General features: G+C 46.4%; 2 protein-coding genes across 2 annotated transcripts in view; one reads left to right on the top strand and one right to left on the bottom strand.

Annotated features, from left to right (window-relative positions):
- The window catches only part of LOC124412724, an 84,382-nt gene that overhangs the window by 45,091 nt on the left and 18,828 nt on the right, over nucleotides 1–20,463 (bottom strand). The window lies entirely within an intron of this gene.
- Nucleotides 1,056–20,261, top strand: LOC124412599 (head-specific guanylate cyclase). Its single transcript, XM_046892611.1, has 11 exons — nucleotides 1,056–1,274; nucleotides 3,199–3,272; nucleotides 3,960–4,042; nucleotides 11,803–12,148; nucleotides 12,518–12,908; nucleotides 14,171–14,350; nucleotides 15,331–15,469; nucleotides 15,894–16,060; nucleotides 17,640–17,783; nucleotides 19,316–19,470; nucleotides 19,620–20,261. Exons 1-11 carry the CDS (start codon nucleotides 1,056–1,058, stop codon nucleotides 19,813–19,815), a joined length of 2,094 nt encoding a protein of 697 aa, XP_046748567.1. The 3' UTR covers nucleotides 19,816–20,261.

The following is a 20,463-nucleotide window of genomic DNA, read 5'->3' as shown; positions in this document are numbered from 1 at the left end:
AGGGGGGGGGAGGAAGAGGGGTGGCGAGAAGTAAAGGCGTTTATTTTACACGGTGACTTCGGTTCATTCGAAAGATCGAATTGGCCTGCTGCACGGCAGCTAAGTGCTTCTAAACGCGGGTACCTAACAACATCGGTAAGACGAGAGGCAACCACGCCGTCTTCACGGGGGTGGAAATTGGGACGGATGAAGATCAAGGCACGTCGTCGTCGTCGTCGTCGTCGTCGGCGAAGTCGAGGTGGCCAGGGCGTGTTACGCACGCGCACCCCTCTCCTCCCCCCGTCGCCCACTCTTCTCTCCTCTCTCCCTCCCCCCTCCTCTCCTCTTCATCCCTCTCCACCCGTTTCAGGGTGGGTTCGCGCAGCGTTAGCCCCCGAACTCGCGGAGGGTGGCTGCTCGCGCTAGTGGTGGTGACGACGGTGGTGGTGGTCGCGGAGCTGGCAGAACTCCCTCGGTCAATTTTCATCCAGTATGGCGCTACGCGCCTCGTCACCACCGGCGCTGCGGCATGTTGCCATAATACCGCGCCATCGTCGCAAGCGATTCCTCCTTGGATACCTTAAAATCGGCACTTAATAGGGGGCTGCAGGCCGGCGTAACGGGTCGAATCACACCCATGTGTGTATCAAGTGTTCGTCTATTTCTTATCATTTTTTTCCACCCCTAACGCGCACCGAGTAATTCCGATCGAGTCCGGATTAAACGCCGTGATTTTAATGACCGCGTCATGGAGACGCGGGGCTACCGGAGGACCGTTTCAGGGATAATCCAACCGCTGTGGACCGTTTTTAAGAACCCGGATTTGGGACCGCGAGAGTCACCTGTGCCCAGATTCGCGGCTCGTTAAACGCGCCGAATTTACGATGGGACAGTAGCGCGTTTCTCGCTTCCTCAGCGCCGGTGATCGTTTTCGATGAACATGATCCCTGCACCTCGTCGAAGAAGCTGATGGTGCAGACGACGCCGTGAAGAAGCCGCGGGACAGTACGTGCAGCAGTTTTGGTGAGGATCGAGGGATAAAAAGCAGGAAGAAGAGGACCAGGACGGGGTGCGAAATGGCCTGTCCATTCTCTTGGAGACACGTGCCGGCGACTGGTTGCGGCGATCAGGAGGAACGTCGACCCGGGGATCACGATCACCGAACGAGACCGCCGCGACAATCATCCGTGCAGATCACGTCGTTCGTCGGCGACGAAGTCGACGATCAAGAAGCCACGCAGACCCTGAACCTGAAGCACCTTAGAGCGGCGGTCCTCGTTCTTACCAATCCCTCGGTAATACGCCATGCACTTGAAATTACCCCCGATTTTCTCCGATTTTTCTTTTGCCGATTTCGTCAGATCATTCTGCACTTCCAGGGTCTCTAACCGAGGCGCTTTATAGCCGGACTTTTGCTCCCTTTCGGTATAGGTCCTCGTCCTTTATTCGGCTGACCTCACCTGACAAAAGGACCTCCGCTTCGCTGATCGAGCACCCAGTTTTTTCGCCGAAAGCGTGTGATTCTCGGTTAACTGATTCAATTATCCCCACTTTAGTCGCGCCCCGCATGTCCGCTGTTTTTCTTCCCGATTCCGCGCTGACATCCCTTCCGACTCGCCACCCCATCGGCAAATCGGGTTATCGATATGCTGTATTCTGGGGAAAATTCGCCGCCGATCGCGACGTTTGCGGTGCAGTCATGACCCAACGACTTTCCGTCCCACGCGTAATGAAACGCGTCGGATAAACCGGAAGCCCAAGACGTTCGCCAGATGGATGGCAATGCCGACTGCACCCGGTGGTTTCCGGGATCCGGGATCCGGGATGCTAACATGACTGCGAACTGACAGTCTTTCAGATTATGCATCTCGACGGGGTGAGGAGGAGCTTTTCCGAGAGTGAGGGTGAATGATGAACACCCCCGTGATGTGTGCGCGGCCCTCGCCTGTCGGTAGATTTGCACGCTAAAAGGGAACTCGCGCCGACTCGCTCGATCCTCGCAAATCTAATCAATCTAACCCGAACAGCATCAGCCGTATGTAAAACTTACCGGATCCATCATCATCGCGGACCGGCCGAAATCCCCCGCCTGATGGGGTTGAGGGAAAATACTCGTGGCTATGAGTCACTCCCCACGAATTCGTAGAGGAATGGATTATTTAAAGCTTGATATGCGCTTACTTGAAGCCTTGGTACCTTGGAAATGCAGATCGAGTCATGCAAGTGCTTGATTTCTGAATAGAAGAATTTTTCAGACTCGTAGCAACGACTAATGAACGAAGTTTCAGCGGCTCGTTTATCCTTCGTGATTGAAGCTCTGATTGAATGGAATTGTAAAAGTAAAAATTTTTCAATAAAAAAATTTCGGCCACGACAGAAGTTGAGTTTGGTACAATTTTTCACCGGATTGTATAAGACTTTCGAGGCGAAAAAAACGTTGCGGAAATCCCGCTGAAATCGCGGTCTGTAGATATACTAAATAAATAAGATATTTCAAAGCGAAAAAATACCGTCAGATTGTCACTTCCGAGGCAAAGAATTATTATTATTATCGAAAAAGGGATAAACATCATCCCGGAGTGTTTTGAGAGCGGGAACGTGGGTACTTGGGGCATAAAACGGTTCGTAGAAGGAGAAAATTGCTCGGGGAAAAATGAAGAGAAAACTTGGTAAATACACGAGGCGAGTTATACATAAGTCTATAGCTATATTACATATATCGTCGAAGAGAAAAAAGCTGAAATCGGAGTTGGGAACTTTCCGAAGCTCTGTGAAACTCGAATTGATAGTCGCATCGAGTATTCCATAAAATGCAGAAGAGAGCAAAGAGGACGATGAAAGAGAGGAAAAAAGAGAATTCGAAAAAGAAAAGTCATTCTGCTCTACCGCGCTAATATTTCTCATTACTTTCGTTTCATATTCTTTTTTATTTTTCCTTCTTGAAATTCTTTTATCACCCCCTGAGTTATAAGGGAGCGTCTGCAAGAACTCGGATTCACGGTGATTGGGGGTTGAAAAGTTTCGCTGCACCCCTTTCGCCCCGCGCTGCTGCTTGCTTGACGTTTCTTTCCTCCCCCTAATTCCACCCTCGCCTTTTCTCTCCGAATCTTAATCAACGATCTTCCCCCGACTCTGTCCGTGGCGTTGGTAATATCTCCGCTTATAGACGGCGTGTTGAATTTCGTCTTTCCGATTCGCATCTTTATCTTCGATTTTCAGGACGAAGCTATTGCGACGGCTCTTGGAACGGTGGTGAAAAAGGAGAAGCTGCCGATCTCGACGTCGGCCGCCTTGTAAGTATGATAATTATTAATAATTAATAATCTCAATCTACGTCCGAATTTCAATGCCTCGTAGAAGCGGCGAGGAGCAAAGAGCCGGCGATTTAATATATAAGGGATGAAACGCTGGCACCTGATTTTTTCGTCCTGCGTCCTGGGGGTGAAGAGGAGGCCAGGAGACGGAAAGTCCTTGTCCTCGTCCTCGTCTCGCTTCGTTTGAGCCCAACGCGCGTCCATGCGATTCTGGAGGATGAGTTTCCGGGCGATAAATTCGGGGAAGATTGTATTTCGTATTTCGCTTCGGGCACGGCGGGTTTCCGCGCGCTTTTCGTGCGGCCATACCGCAACGGAAATGGCATTCAAAGAGGCCGATGCGTGCTCGCGAGGCGCACGCGTCTCTTTTCTCGCCCCGAATTCGACCCCCGTCTTCCATCTTTGCGACGAGAGAAAGGACAATAAGAAAGGAGCGACGTCGCCGACACGTGACTCCCGAAAACGTGATCCTAATGGACGATAACCCTCCGAGCTTTCTTCTCGATAGCGACAAACGCCCGAACCTCCCTTGAACCGAGCGCGGGCCGGCTGCTCAGTTTATAATCGAATTAGCCGCCCTCTTTTCAGTACTTCTCTCTAATGGATACACCCTCCATTCGATTTCTGTCTACGACGATACTTTCACGAGCTTTTCTCTTATTTCAGGAACAAATTACTCGACAATCCCGATACCGATGTCAACTACAACCTTCTTCAGGACGTCTACGAAACCCTGAATTGCAGTTGTGGTGAGATGATCGTTACCTTTGGTATTATTCTTAACTTCTTTCAGTCAACGGAAATAGGTTAAATCTGTCTGGTTGAATCGATTTTGTTTAAAGTGGAACAGACCTGAGGTCTGTTAAACGTGATTCAAGGTTTTGGAAAATTTTGAAAATTTGTAAAATATTCAGCTAGCCGTAAGAATTTCAAGTTCCTCTTTAGATATTCGGAAAAAGCTTCTCGAATCGTCAATTTCTGTCTGCCCTTATCTTAGTATAATCAGTCCATCGTTAGAGCTTCTGAATAATTGACTGTATATATATGTCTAAAAGTCGATACCAGCTGGCTACAAGGCTGTAAAAAATGCAGTGGCACTAATTGACTGGTAACTCGTCGAGGGTTAACTAGCCCCTTGAATTTCCCTAACAACCCTCACAACCCCTCAAAGCGAAGCGAGGGTTAAAATTCTTTGGAATAAAAATTTTTCATCGATCCAATCGTCGAGGGTAATTATATTAGCCTGGCTATGCGTCATATATCTATTTTTTAATTTGCCACAATTTTTCTTTCGAAATCCCCTCAATTAGCGCGCGCGCGACTTGCATTTCGAGGCGTCGAACGATCTTGAGGGATAACAAAAAAGCTCCGTTGACATTCAAAGCCGAAGAAGTAGGAGATGGAGGAGGGAGAGAGCCACTTTTAAATTTCACCCGGTTTAAATAGTTCCATTCCGATCCATTTCCCAGCGTAATTCCGCGCCTCCCCTTCCTCCCTCCTCCTCCATATCCTCCCTTCCTCCCTCTCTTTCACCTCTCCTCGCGCAGTTAAACTTGAATTATTTTCATCGCGTCCCGCGCGCATTAATAATTTCGTTATGCAAAAGTGTAAAGTAAAAAAGACTCAGGGGAAAGAAGAAGAAGAAGAAGAAGAAGAAGAAGAATGAGAATTATAAATAAAAATCAAAAAGTAATAATAAATCATAACGAAGGAAGAAAAAATACATTTCAATCTTATCTCTGTGACGTTCGTTTCTTTGTTCGTTTTCTTTTTCTTTACACATTAGCTTATTTTCTCTCCATCAAAGTGCATTTTTTTTAAGGTATATTCAATTTTCGCCGGCGCATGCCACGTGGCCTGTACAGTGCAATTATAAGAGGACAGGGAGGCGGACAAGTTGTACCGTAACGAGGTAAATTATGACCGAAAGCGTGAGCAAACAATTTTACGGGAGTTAGGCTTTACTGCTCTAGCCGTATAAACCGAAACAATAATGATCCTGACGAGTGACGATCAAAGGGAGCGGCGAGCTGGTGGAACGTAACGAATTTACTATTATGTCAATATATAATGGCATTAAGGTGTCAACAGCCAAGGGCTGTATCGGGCGTATTATGCGTATTACCGCGGGGTTGTTACCGTCTCGCCGAGAGTGCGGACGCGGTCGTATATGGCTTGTAAACTTGTTGACGGGGGATAAAAAGCGGTAATTTTTCTCCCTTCTGCCGCCTCGTGCTGCGAGGAAAACTTTACATCCGCAAACAAATGGATGCGTTACCGCTGCATCGAAGACGTTCGTCTACCTAATTCCTTCCAACAGTTCCAGGCCTTTTCACTTTGAGAAGTTTGGTTCGAAGCGAAATTGTGCTCCAGAATTCCTCCCGGTTTAACAGGGAGAAACTTTTTAGACATGAGATAGTTGGATTGGACTATTTGCCGAGTACGTCGGTTTACACCTCAAGTTATGGGGCTTAACAAGAAGCCACGGCGTCTAGACTCGGCGGCATTTCGAGGCGTCCCGCTGTTCTCATTTTCATTTTCATTTTCATTTTCATTTTCATTTTCGCTTAACTCGAGGAAGTCTTTCTCGCCCCCTTGAATCGAGCCTCGGATAGGTATGAGAAGGGCTTTGTGTAACGGTTACAGCGTGGCCCAAGTGGCTTGATTATCGTCTTGTTTGAGAGACGGATAGGCATGATGGGCCTGAAAAGGAAGTTCGAAACTTCCACGGACAGTTATAGTCGGCTGGTGTCGGCATCCTTCCAGCAACCCGGGGCTAAATTCAAAGATGAAAGCGCCACGCGGTGAGTTTATGGACGGGGATGCCCACTGCCGAACTACCCCTCGCCTCTTTTCCGCCCCCGTTCAAAGCAAACTCGATAGGTATATAAACTTCATTCGCAGACGAGTAATCGCGCGATTTCACGAGCCGTGGATTAATTTCATTTTGTTATCTTTCCCTCTCGGCGTGCCGCGAATTCGCGGTGTTAAAAAAACATTCCATTCAATTTTACTACTCGTGTCCGTAAAATCTGGATGCCGTTTTCGTTATATCTACTTGTTGTGAGCTTTCACGTTCAAAGTCTTATGTTATAAATGCGAGGATTTTTCAGCCTGATTGACGGTGAGAGAAATTACTTCTGGAAAGATTTCGATCTGAGATAAAATAAGGCAGAAAATATTATCCTTCGCTTAGTCAGTTTCAAGTTGAAAAAAACTTGCGAACTAGTTCAGTGGTTTCTGAGTATAGCCGGAAATCTGGGATAAGACTTGTGGAAAAATGATCGAATTACTATTTTCGTGGAAGGCGCTTAAGGCGAAAGGAAGAATGAGGAGAAAAAAGATGATGCGAAAATACTAAAGGAAAATAAGAGGAACTCTGGTACCACGTTTTCCTTCCAACTCCTCCTCCTCATTTTGTTCCACCGTCTTCGCGACGACGCAAGAATAATTAATCAGAAGACCGGTACGAATTAACTTTGACAAATGGAGAAAAATGCGGAGCCTCGGGTCACGGCGTAATTATTTTTGGAAAAAAAAATCAATTCCTCAAGCTATACACCGAAGAAATTGGAATCAGTGACGCAAACCCAAAGTTCAAGCTTGCTGTTGTTACGCTAATTGTTTCAGTCATTTTGCTACTTCGTAAAAATTCGAGGTTTCAGTTTTCGTCGTTCCAAAGACTTGAGCTTTTCTCTCGAATCCTACATTCTGCGGATGAAGGGAACAACGAAACGTGCTCGACTACCAAGCAGAGCTTGAAGCGGTGAAATCCTCGTTTGAAGCTCGCGAAACGAGCGTCGGATCTTAACGCTCTAGGCGGATGCCTACGCGCGAGGCGTTTGAAGAAAGTTAGATTGTAAAAGTTAAATCGTCGTCGTAGGTTGCGAGGGTTGATACGAATTCGTATGGAGAGTAATTCGCGCCGCGTACGTCCGACTTTTGAGAGTTGATGGTAGGCATAACCTGGCAAAGAAGGGGCGGGGGTGGAAACGGAAGAGCGATGGTAGCGAAGATGTATCAGCAATCGGAATAACACGCACGAGGAGGAGACAGACGGAAAGAGAGAAATAAATACCGCCGCCTACACCGCCGATAAATATTTAACGGGAGCTTTTCCATTTGCGGATTCACCCCTCGACGCTGCGATGCTCGTCGCGGTGGCCGATACCTCCGGGGTATAATTCTCTTCCAGCTGTCACAAGCGGTTTGGACCAAGTGCCTTGCACGCCTCCTCCTCCGACAAACAATCCAGCCACTTTTTACACGACGATCCAACGAGCCTCGCGAGCTAATCGTCGAGCAGCTCAGCTTCTGCGCCCCAACCCTCGTGTGTGCTGAGCAAACAAATCAACCCGGTACTTGCTACACAATTATACACGCAGATTCAAAGCCTACCCACCGCTTGCTGCACGGATGAGAATTTACCCGACACTTCATCCTCGCGAATTCCTCTGTTTGTCCGCTTTTTCCTTTCATCTATCTATACGGATGTTTGGACATACATATAAGGTAGATAGTCGAGTGTCAGTCGCATGCACAATTTATGCGCTGTATAACAAAGTCGTATATTTCACTACGACTTATAAAAGTCGAGATATGAGTAGAGGATTTCAACAGCCGTTATAGTGCCACGAAATCCGCCAGGAAGGATATGGAAAAGCTGGAGCTTATATTCGTTTCGATGAGAGTCGAGCTTTTTTTACTTTCCCAACTCTCTCTCTTTTCTCTTTTTCTCGCTTGTTCATTTTCACCGTCGCGATAAATATCGCAATTATACCGTATATCGTTTTTCCTCTTTCCTCTTTATTTATTCATTTATTTATTGCCTTTTTTTTTATCGCCCTGCACCCGCTGATTTATCGCTCATGGCTTTCGTGTTATACCTACGTTTCCCGCGCGTATAATAATATCGGTGAAACGGAGCAATTTAAATCTTCCCTCTTCGCCTGATATATTACACGCGTGAGTACATACGTACATCCATAACACGCGTGTATGCCTACTGATTTACGATCTCCGTCCCGTCACGCGTTAGGTCGCTTCTATATTTTACATCGCCTGCCTAGCTGCGCTCGTGCATTTGTCTACTTGTTTAACTTTTGCGACTTAATAGTCCGAGCTAAGTCAAGTTGTAAAACCTGTGAACCCGGCCAAAGGCGCGTTTACGACAAACAACTCATAGCCATTCATTCTTCACCTACTTGACAAGGCGCGTGATTAATTTGAGAGCTCAATCGATCACCGGAAGCAATTCGAAGTACAGAAAAAAAGAAGATATTTTCCTCAAAGTATTAAGCCTACGATTAATTTTTATCCAGGGTAAAGACTTTTAAAAACTAAAGCGATAAACAAATATTCGACAAAGAAGTGATTTTCAGGTCGAAGAATTAATCTTGCATATAAAATCGTTTCCCCAATTCTCGAGCAAAATTTTTCTTCCTTAGTCCTGCACATTGGAACTCGCATTCTCGTTTGCATACTCGAAGCTTGGATTCCTCGGTCATTATGCATGTCGAATAGAAAATTGGCGAGGAAGGTAGAAGCGATGGCGGTGAATTTAACTGCGTTTTCATCCTACTCCCCGTACCATCCATATTCCATACCTCCTGCAAAGGACGTTATTCAGTGATTCGGTTACGATCGGAAACCCCGGAAGTCATCCGTAGTGCCATTTCTGCGATACAGAATTGCTCATACGGTGTGTAAGCCAGGGTTGCACGGAAAATGGAAGGCATACGGACGCTCGTAAAGAAGAACGCGCCTTACACCCCGCAGGGGAAAAGCGTGTCTCGCGAAAGCCGAGGGGTGGAAAAGGACTTTTCGTCCCGGGGCTCGGAGGGGCGGACGTAAACTGGGAGAGCGGTTGAAGGAGGAAAATAAACGACAGGTGGATCGGACTTTTATACGAACAAACAAGAGCTCCTGTAGCGTCGCTTTGTTTGGCCTATGCTATATACTTTAGGCCGCGTCATTCTCTTGCCTTCTTGCATTTCGCGAATTTCTTTTCTCCTTACGTTGCCCGTATCCTTTTAATTTTACACGTTTTATATTTCACGCTTTTCAGAGGCGTATGCGCGGTCCGAAACGTGCGAAACGAAAAAACGAAGAAGGAATCGGTAGAGCACGATGCTCATAAAAGGAAAACAAGATAGGGACCGCAAGAGCTGGCGGTGTGAGCGGGAGGGAATGAGATGAAACCTTTTTCGGTCCGAAATAAGGGATGGGGAGGTTTCTAGCGATGAGAACCGCGAAACCCGCCGGGACAAAAGTGTTCGTATATCCATAACCCGCCCAGCCACCGACCTGGACGTTTTTGCGCTGCACGGCTCGACGGCCACGTGCTATCGGATTTCATCAATCTTTCCTTACCTCGCGCGCGTCGAGCCTGATAGAGGAGGAGAAGATAAAACTGAAAAAAAGAAGCAGAAGTTGAGAGCGAAAGAGAGAGCGATGAGAAAGATGTACGCCGAGAAAAAAACTGGATGCGGTCCGATTTCGCGAAACTTATAGTTCATAATTCGCACGTGCTTAGAAATATCATCATCATTTATATCGAGATAAAACTTACCGGTCAGTCTAGATCGTTTCTCTGATCTATGAAAGGATTGTTTCACGTTTGTGAAAAAAGTTCAGAAAGTCTATTTTTCACAGATAGCTTGTTCAATTTGTCTCGAGAGGGTGTAAGCATTTGTACCTGAAGAAAAAAAAGTCAAAATCATTTGATGAATTCGATTCTCAAGTTCGAAAGTTGCCAAAAGTCGGTAAGTTTTAAAGTTCGTCATCTGAGACCCTGCAGCGACTGATGGTATTTCGCGTAGTTACATACCTCCACGTACGGCACGTGTCACGATGACGAGTTTCGTCGTCGAGACGATGATCGTTAGCGGTGGTTGAAGGAGGGAAAACTCGTCGAGGAACAAACGGAGCAGAAATTAATTGCAGTAGGCGTGAGGTTGGCGGCTGTACTGCGTTCGCGTTCGCGTTCGCGTGCCGAATGATTAATGGAGCTGGAACCAACGGCTGTTTAAAAACCGACGAGAAGGTGAGGCGGACGGGACGACGAGAAGCAGGAAAAGAAAAACAGGGTTTTCAGGTGCACTCAATTTGCCAGGAGATGAAATTTTCCGCAGACTTGATCTCCGGCGCAAGCTTAAACCGACCTCCACTCCGCATGCGGACCCGGAAACGTCGCCTCACTTGCACCCCCGCAAAGACTCTTCACCCTCGGGCTAAAATTGCACGGCGCCTTCTTGATTCCCAGCTTTTTATCCCCCCGCCTCTCCTGAGTCTCGCACACAACGGTTTCGTACCTAACTCAGTTCCCGAGTGTCACGGATCGTTTAGTTCGCTCCCCGTGCCGTTTAATCCCTCTGTATACACGGCTCCCGTCACCCGGGATTTCTGAGTACCCTAATACTCCCGGGGATGAACATCGTTTTGGTGACGATCCCTGAAACATTGCGAGTTATTCCGGAAGAAGGAGGCACAATGAAGGGCTCAACGTTTCTCCAGAAGTGCGGGTTCACGCTAATTCGGAGCAACGCTTTATCGTTAGATCAAGTTTCGTCACGTGACCGTGTATATAGCTACGGGACTCGTTCGGTACCTTCGCATCTACGAGAACCGCGATTTTTGTTGGCGCGATTTATTTTTAGTAAAAATAGCCGAGTGAACAGATGGATTCGACTGCGATTCATGAAGATGAATCGGCCCCTGCAGTCGCTCGATATTTCACTCTGGAATGCATCCCCTGGGAAGATATCGGCTCCCGATTTTTCAAACAACAATATATACGAAGCGGAATCCTTTGGGCTGGGGTTGAATTTCCGAACTTGAAAAGGTGCGAAGGCGTCTAATTCCGAATTAATTAATGTCTAAACTCGAAGTGAAGAAATCAACGTTTTACGAAACAACTAAATTTCGAATGGTCGAAAGTCCGATTAGTCAAAAGTTCCGAAATGAAAGATTCAGAAAATTCAAATTGTACTTTCGATAGAGTAAAATTCTGAAAATTAAATTATTTTCGCAAGGCGTAGTTTGTTCAACGAGTGGGTGCAGAAAATAAGAAAAACCGAAAATCAGGATGACCGTAAAAATATCAAAAATCCAAAAAAAAGAAAGATCAAAGTGGTAAAATTTCACAATCACAGAAATGTAAATTTTCGATCATTCGGAACTTCGCCGTTTCGTATTTAAAAATTTTCTCATTTTCGCACATTCCGAACTTCGACTTGTGCTCTTTCGGCATTTAGTCTTTCGGGAAATTTGCACTTTCGGAACTTCAAGCGTCGAGTTTGGAACGATTAAAAACTTTGATGTCTCGCCAGAGTTTGATATCTTAGCTCAAAGTTTCGGCAGCAAATAATTCTGAATTAAGCGCTTCCGGAACTTTAGAAATCCGGAATTCCCCCCCCCCCCCCCCCCCGGCTGAATCCTCCCCTCAAACCGGCGAGTCTCGATATCTCGATACTCGACTTCTTTGACCGTCGTGACGCCTGATTTTCAGACACGGATGTAAATAGCTTCCTGGACGAATTGGGTCAGGAATTAATAGCGACGGCGTGCGTCGGAATCCTGGAGCGAGCCTTCCGGTGTCTGGGCGACGATTTGTCCACCTTCCTGAAGACCCTCGACGGGGTGAACGACGTCGTTCAGCATCAGTCGGGCTCGGAAAACGAGGCCGAGTTCGTATGCACGGATAACCGAGGAGCCCTCGAGCTGCACTTCACGACCGAACACCCGCCGGTTGCTTACCTTTTGGTTGGCAGCCTGAAAGGTATTGCGAGGCAGTTCTACAACGACAAAGCCGACGTCCGCGTTCTACCCGACGCTTATAACTCGAAATTCTTCAGGTAAGCATACATACGAGTGTAGACGTGTGAGTATGTCTGTACGTGTAAAAAAAGAAAAGAAAAAAGAAAAGAAAAAATGTCCGCATGCACGTATGATTATTATTATAATTGCAACCCTCGCTGCAGCGCTGCGAGTTGTGAAAAAAGCCCGGGTCGAATCCCCGGTTTGCCAATTCTGTTTCGACGTAGAATTCGAAGCACGCGCTGGGGTTCGAGCCTCGCTCTTTTCTCTCCGTTCTCAAATTTTTATTATCGTTTTATTTCTTGCCCTCCCCTTGGCATCCCTTTCTCTTCTGCTACCCTCTCTCGGGACTGAGCATGGTTATTGACAAGCGAGATAAGGCGATGCCTCGATCTTGATGCCCTCAGATATCGAATAACACCGGAAAGATACGAGAAGACGGTTGGGGACGAGGAAGAAGAGGAGGATGAGGGGGATGATTGCGACGTCGTATCGGGCGGCTTCCAACCGTTGTCAAAGCACGCTTCGGACCTGATGGTCGGCGTGACGAGCTTCTGCAAGGCTTTCCCCTGGCACTTCGTCGTCGACCGAAGACTCGAGCTCGTCCAGCTGGGCGCCGGTTTCATGCGGATATTCGGGCACCTCTTCAACAGGCTGGGAATGGACATATCGACGTACTTCGCCTTCAGCCGACCGAGGGGCGTGACGATCAGCTTTCACGAGATCCTGAAGCGCGCCAACACGCCGTTCGTTCTGACGCTTCGAAAGCCGCCAGGGGTTGAAAAATTCGCGGCTGAGGTTTGAAAATTTAATTATAAACTACCGCGGTGGAAGGTGAGAGGCCAAGAAGATGAAGGACGAAAAGGTCGAAGGGTCGGGATCCATTTACTTCCGGATGTAGGGCACGCGCATCTATAGAGGTCTTCAAACTTTTCCGGGGCGATCCGAAAACTCGAAAACTTGGAGTTTGGCTCGGCGTTTGAACTCTTTGAACTTTTGTTGCCTCGATCGTTCGAATTGTTTTGATACAATAATAGCTTGTAATTAATGACCTACTATGGCTGCTTAATTATCGCGTTAAACTCGTGGTTCACCTTTCACTCCTTTATATTCCTTTCACCCCCTTATATTCCTCTCACACTCCGTCGGCTATGGAGCCCGCTTAATCCTTTAAACCGGCTCTCCACCGATGCGAAATTATTCATCAAGGTGAAAACGATCAGAAACGATTACCACCGGGATGGTATAACTTTCTCTTAATATCGTATATACCTCGGGAAATTGCCTGCCTCGGTCTATTTGCATCTCGATTATATCAAACAATTGGAGTTCGGGGCTGAGGAAACGAAAACTGAGCGGCAGGGAGGAGGACTGTTTGAATATCTTTGGTGCAGATATCCAACAAATTTGTTCATTCATAACGATGAATTTCAATCCCACGAGTTTCCCAGCTTCATGAATGAGCCTGAGATCCAAAATGTCCTAAGAATTTTGAAAACCAAACGAACCCCGTCCAGGGGACGCAAAAAGCAGAAGAATTTGCTTCTCATACGATTGTAAAAATCAATGACATTAAAATCGAGCAACACCATAATCGAAATAAAAACTTGATTGGGTTCAAGCCTTCCACCGCCCGACCAGCAACCACCCATACGCTGACCGAATGGACGAGTTATTTCACTTTGTTCACTCGGAACGAACTTCTCGGGCTTGAATCTGGGCTGTAAAACTTTCCTCGGAAAAGTCTTTAAGAGCTTTCCGCGGTCGTGCGGGTCTCGACGTTGAAAAACTTGGTCATTCGATACGCACTTGGTAGACCGAGATTGGATCGAGACGATCTCCGAGACTGAAATGAACTTGTTAAGCTCATCCCCCGCGATCAAAGCCGCTGCTCGCAATCCATCCTCCCGGTCATCCGAAGCTGGGAAATACAGAAGCAGTGTATACATAGGCAGTTATTACCACTTAGGGTGTCCAAGGCTCTTTCGCTTTCATGGGGGTCGCCGGCGGTCCTCTCTAAGGGGTAGTTTCACGGGGTGGTTAATCGGCTGTTTTCGCAGGGTCTGGAGCTGAAAGGTCAGATGGTGCACTGCCCGGAATCGGATTCCATCCTGTTCGTCAGCTCGCCCTTCCTGAACGGCCTCGAGGGCCTGACTGGCCGGGGCCTCTTCATCTCGGACATTCCGCTCCACGACGCTACCAGGGACGTGATTCTGGTCGGCGAGCAGGCAAGAGCGCAGGTAAGATAGGCGGGGTGAATGCGGGGGTGGAAAACCCTTTTTCGTCACGGGTGGAGAGCTTCCTTTATTCCACCCGACGACGGGAAGGAACAAAGCTTCGTGCCACGGAATTACGGACTTTCGGGATTTTTGTATACGCACCGAAAGCCGGACACGAAGGCGGACTTTTTCCCCCAACTCCCAAGCTCAAAATCGGGATATTATTCTTCCCATCGACCCATCGATCATTTCATTTAATTTCTTTCTATCTTCATACTTTTACATTTGGTTTTATCTCTATTTATTGTAATTTCTTGATACTGCTTTAAATACGTGTTTCCATAAGCCCCATCTATTCATCTATCTATCTGTCTCTTTTTTACTCTCTTTCGCTCTTCGTCAACCTTTGCAGAGCACAAAGGGTTGCAATCAGTCCCCTGTATAATACATGCATAATATACCTTTGACATTCAATTTTCCAGTCTTTCGTAGCACCTTACGCATCACGCGTGCGAGACAACGCGATAAACACGTTTTTGAAAAACCGTAATTCTTCTTCCGCCCGTGATGCATTCTAAAAACTCGACCTACAATTTTTTACCATCCCAGTGGATACGTGACCGCATCTTTTGGTCGCTGATTGATCACGATTTAGAGAAAATCTTCACCGTGCATCGTCGAGTCGAGCACTTTCATCTCAGGAACAAAAACGAGCGATCATTACGCATGCTCGAAGGATCACCTTTGTTTCGTGCAATTCGTCAGCTCAAATCGCTAAGATCAAAGCTAAAAGAACCGTTTACCTCCGATCATCGGTAAATCGTTCGCGTTAATTTCGCTCGATGCTTTGCGAATCGATGATAGTAAATCGATTTCCAAAATGTAGTCAGAAAATATTCTTCAACAGTAATACAGATCGTAAAAAAGGTCAAAATAAGACCGAACTTTCCCAAAGTCTTCTCTCATGTTTCTCGACCATGTGTTGTTTGTTTGTTTCGCAGGATGGCCTCAGACGACGCATGGATAAATTGAAAAGTTCCATCGAGGAAGCGAACCGTGCTGTAGACGCGGAAAGAGAGAAGAACGTCAGTCTGCTCCACCTTATCTTCCCGCCAGACATAGCGAAGCGTCTTTGGCTGGGTAAGTTTTCGGGACGTCGTGCATGTATGATCCATCCACGTATGTATGTACGACATGGACACTCGCAGCTCTAGAGGGTGTAACGCGAAGCTCGTGGTCGCCTGACTTATTGACCGAGAAAAGGCGAGAGAATCGCACTTATATCTCTTCTTTGCAAGAGATGATTCGAAGGGGGGTGGGGGTGGGGATGGGGGTGAAGTAAAGGGGAGAACCGATAACCCCGCGAGCGAGTGGATTCTAGTATTCTCGTTTTCTGAATTGAACCAGACGACGATGGGCCGAGCGTTACCCGGAGCCATACGCCACCCTGACTGAACCGCAGGAAACCCTCTTACACGTATACGTTTCACCGTCATGGTGTAAGTGGATGTATTAATCGCGAGACCCCGCCCCGTTATACACATACTTCCCCTCTATACATCAGGAGAGCCGATCGAAGCTAAGACCTACGCCGACGTGACGATGCTATTCAGCGACATCGTCGGCTTCACTGCCATTTGCTCAACCGCCACCCCGATGATGGTCATCAACATGCTTCAGAATATATACGAGAAATTCGACATATACTGCGGCCAGTTAGACGTCTACAAGGTACGTTTATACACGCTATATATATATATGTCTCTTTGCATTGTATTGCAGTGCATCGAAGTATCGGCGTAAGGTAAGTGTGCCGATTGTTGACCTTTTTGATGTTGCAACTTTTTGACCCTTGGTTCTAAAATTAAAAAAAAAATGAATTTCCAGTGTTCAACCCTCTGGCAATTGGTCTCAGTCATCGAGAGATTCACAATTTGTGACGTCAATTTATATTGTTGAAAGATAAAAGGGTCGATAATTGGGTATAAAGGTGTCAATACCAGGTACACTTACCTTATTATTATATTACGCCACGGGTATTGAAACTGATCGCGGTATAAAAGTTAAAATGGATTTTATTTTCTCGTTTTTCACCGCGGAAGGTTGCAAAATGAAGGGGAGGGGGGATGAATCGGAACACGAAGCAACGGAACGACTCGAACGTTATTGTTCTTCCTCGTTAGTCGACGCGGGAAAATGGGATTTTTTAGTGAAACGGGCGAGTTGAAAAGCGCGTGTGTCACAGCGTTATGCATATGCATGCCCGTACAAAGGCCGAAGCGATACTCTGAAATTAGCATTCTTTGCACCAGCAGCGACGAAGGACGGCGCTCGATAGCTCCCCGCGGCAGAACCGGAGCGGAATTTTTTCTGCGGTCCTGTGTAAGCAGCCCAAAGTTTGGATCGTGAGGGTTTGGTTAACGGTTCGTGCGTGGAACTGGGAAAATTTCATCCGAAAATTCGAAATCGAACGCTCGTGAAATCCCCGAATAATTTATACGCTCCTCGTATATTGAAAGCTCCGGGTATGGAACAACACATTTAAGCGTATAAACTCCGTCTGTAACCCAAGGGATGAGAGCGTTTTTTACAACCGATATTTGGCGAGCCTTTTGCCAAAGTGTAAAAATATTTTCACTGCTTCCACCAAAGAGCGGATTATCCAACGTTTTATCGGACACCCTCGTTCCATTTTTCCGTCACGACGCGACGTTCTGTTTTCTCTGACAATACCACGCGGTCCGAAGACTAGATCAAGTGCGCCTTAAAGTCAGCGGGAAAAAGGCGCGATTAGCGAGACCCTGTAGAAACGGCTGCCGATGCCTTCGGGGTTGAAACGCGCTCGTTCGAAGAGGGGTTGGTGGAAAAAGAAACTTTCAAAATGAATAAAACTCGTTGTTATTACGCAGGCCCTCGGCACTTGCAGAAGGAAGGATATAATAAAAGTGTATTATATACATCATACTAATTCGACAATTACCTTAATCGGGAAAAAGTTTCGAGGCGTAGAAATTTTTCACGACTTTTATTATCGCACGCGCGAAGCATAAGTACAGGGGGGGCTGGGGGTAAATTATTCGTCGACAAGGGAATTCCGTTTCGCGAATAAATCAATAAATGGTTGCATGCAACGAACGGGTTCGGTGTCGTCGTCGTCGTCGTCGTCGTCGTCGTCGTCGTCGTCGAGGTGAAACGACGGATCGATCGGCAGTCGAAATGAGCTTTCCGAAGCGGGTCGGGCGGCGTGAATAACCCGGTTCTCAAGCATAATACCAGCCCTGCACCCTATCGGATGTTTTGTTCGCACCAGGTCGAGACGATCGGTGACGCCTATTGCGTCGCCTGCGGACTCCACAGGAACACGAAAACCCACGCTCAGCAGATCGCCTGGATGGCCTTAAAGATGATCGAGACGTGCTCTCGGCACCTGACACACGACGGCCGACCGATAAAGGTGAGAGGGATGAGGTCACGGACTAATTACTGATGCCGCTGCCAACCATTGATCGCCCACCCCCACCCCCACCCCCACTCCTCCCTTATTCCTGCACGCCTCGTGCATTCCGCTGTGCCAGGTTATTTATTTATTGTCTGGTGAAGGATCCTCGAATTCTGGGGGTCCTCGAAAGCTGGACGAGCCGAGAGCCGATGGGTGCAGAAGCCTAATGGCGAACGGCATGTGGGTCACTTAGAGGAACGCGTGCCTTCGACCATCGCGATTCCATTCCGCGGTAGCTATACTCAATTCCCAGCTAACTGCTGCCGGGAACACAATTACTCACGGCTGATCGGAGAATTGCGGTGTAATAGAGGCCGATTGTATTTCCGAAATTACCAAGGCGAACCTGCCGCAGCGTCAACGACTCTTGGTCGGGTTATTACGCGATTCGTCAGCCTCCTAAAGCCCCCTGACTAGCGATGGGCACCGAGCTGAAAAGAATCGTTTCGACGATTAATCGAGTCCAGAAAAATCATCGAACACGACTCGATTCAATCGGTAAAAATTAATCGATTATTTTGTTTTTTTTTTTCTTTCTGACAAGGTTTACATAAAACCAAAATTTCGGATATTTCAGTATGTAGTCTTAATAGTGGAAAAGTATTTTCATAATTTATAGTATCGTTCAAATTTCCATTCATTAATTACGCAAGGGTCCCAGGGGGAAGGCGGAGGGTTTAAAAATCTATACATGACCTTATATCGGGGGATGGGGAGGAGTCGAAGGGGAGGGAGGGGTAGAAGTAATTCTTGCGTAATATTTTACAAGTCGGAATGTGAATGATAAACATTTTTCATCGAGACAAAATGTCCGTACAATCGCTGACAATCGGATCGATTATTCCTGTGCCATGCGGGAAATCTTTTTGATGACTGCACGCTGTAGCGAAATTCTCTGTCCGTTTATGAAAGTTCCTTGCAATTATTTGCGTCGAATTTATAGTCGTCGACCGTGATATCAGCTCGTCGTGAACCAAGAAAAATATTTTTTTTCAAATCCGCAATCCAAGCCTGAGAAAATTGCGTCCCAGCGCAGTTTCGGTTTTCATATACAATAAATATAACTCCCGCGGTTATAACGCAACGGCAGAAAATAACGAAGCCGTGAAAAAAAGGGAAACGAGTATTGATCTATGGGTAGGGGGAAAAAGGTTCCGTCGTCAGGTGATCGAGAAAAAGGAACAGATTCGAGCCTCAGAAAATTGCTCCATAATACCGGAATGATAATAATCGTTTCATCCGCAGCATTGCGTTGTTGGAAATATGAAACGCTTCCACATATTTTTTCTCATTGTCTATTGGCAGTAAGCCATTTTTCTCAAATGGTTCCCAGCTTTATTTCACATCATTTGTTGCGCTATACCTCAACCAGTCCACAACGAACGTCCAACAGCATCCATAAAACTTTTCCCTCTTTCGTCATTTCGCGTAGCTAACTTCGTGTCTTCGTAAGTCCTCACCAAACATACATCGCGACGTTATTTCAGATGAGAATCGGCATTCACACGGGGACAGTACTGGCGGGTGTGGTTGGCAAGAAGATGCCACGTTATTGTCTTTTCGGACACAACGTCACGCTGGCGAACAAATTCGAGTCAACCAGCGAGCCCCTGAGAATAAACGTCAGTCCAACGACTTATCCGTGAGTGTGTATTCAAATTTAAGATGCAGATGCAAGTTTGAAAAATAAACTCTCAATGAATTTAAATGAAAAAAGGAAGGAGTCTGGATTTCACGCTTTTCCACCCTATTAAGCATTCCCCCTTTCCCCCACTCTTCCATCTGCCGCAGGTGCCTGACGGAAAGACCCGGTTTCATCCTGGAACCAAGGACCAAGGACAATCTACCCAAAGAAATACCGGCCAGTTTACCGGGTACGTGTCACTTCTTGAACGGCTATAAACACGGGGATGTCGAGGACGACGCGCCCCTTGACGATCACGTAAACGCGGCCCTAGACGAGTTGGGCATTTGCAACGGCACGTAGAAGTCGACCTGTCCCAAATATTATACATACTTATAAGTATACACGTACACAATATTTGTATAGCTATCATGATCGTGTAATAACAAGAGTTGATCCGCGTACAACGTATATGTATATACATATGTATACATGTGCTATGTTACGCGAGGAAAATTCTCTGCTACTGTACCACGCTAAATTATGCTATCATAGACTCACACCGTCGTATATACATATACACATTATGTACTATTATTACGTATACTGTATCGCTAATACAATAATAATAATAATAATAATAAGAATAACAATAATGATAATGACGATAATGGTTATGGTATTATGTAATGATAAATGTCCAGTGATTGAGTTAACATTGGAAAATATAATTATATAACGACAGATGAAGAATGATACCGCAAGTAATATGTACTACAGTAAGGATAATTTGAACAAAGAAAAAATATATTAAAGCAAGAATATACGTGTAAGTTGTTAGGCAATAAATCAGCGTAAGTTTCCCTTAAGGAAAAACTGTAAGGCCAGATTATAATTTACGTGAAGAATTATTGCAAATATGTTATTATTATATGCCGATATACTATTTATACGCAGAGTTTTACGGTAAATGGATATTATATATAATGTATAAATGATATTATTATGAAT

Source organism: Diprion similis, chromosome 11 (assembly GCF_021155765.1).
Source record: "Diprion similis isolate iyDipSimi1 chromosome 11, iyDipSimi1.1, whole genome shotgun sequence".
Lineage (NCBI taxonomy): Eukaryota > Metazoa > Arthropoda > Insecta > Hymenoptera > Diprionidae > Diprion > Diprion similis.
This window is presented reverse-complemented; position numbering and strand designations above follow the sequence as displayed.

What these genes read in the sequence shown, in the direction of transcription:
- LOC124412599 (XM_046892611.1), top strand. Translation starts at nt 1,056, where the DNA reads ATGGCCTGTCCATTCTCTTGGAGACACGTGCCGGCGACTGGTTGCGGC. An exon ending in TTGAAAAATTCGCGGCTGAG is followed by an intron (nt 12,909 to 14,170) that starts GTTTGAAAATTT and finishes CTGTTTTCGCAG; the next exon opens with GGTCTGGAGCTGAAAGGTCA. An exon ending in AGCGAAGCGTCTTTGGCTGG is followed by an intron (nt 15,470 to 15,893) that starts GTAAGTTTTCGG and finishes TCTATACATCAG; the next exon opens with GAGAGCCGATCGAAGCTAAG.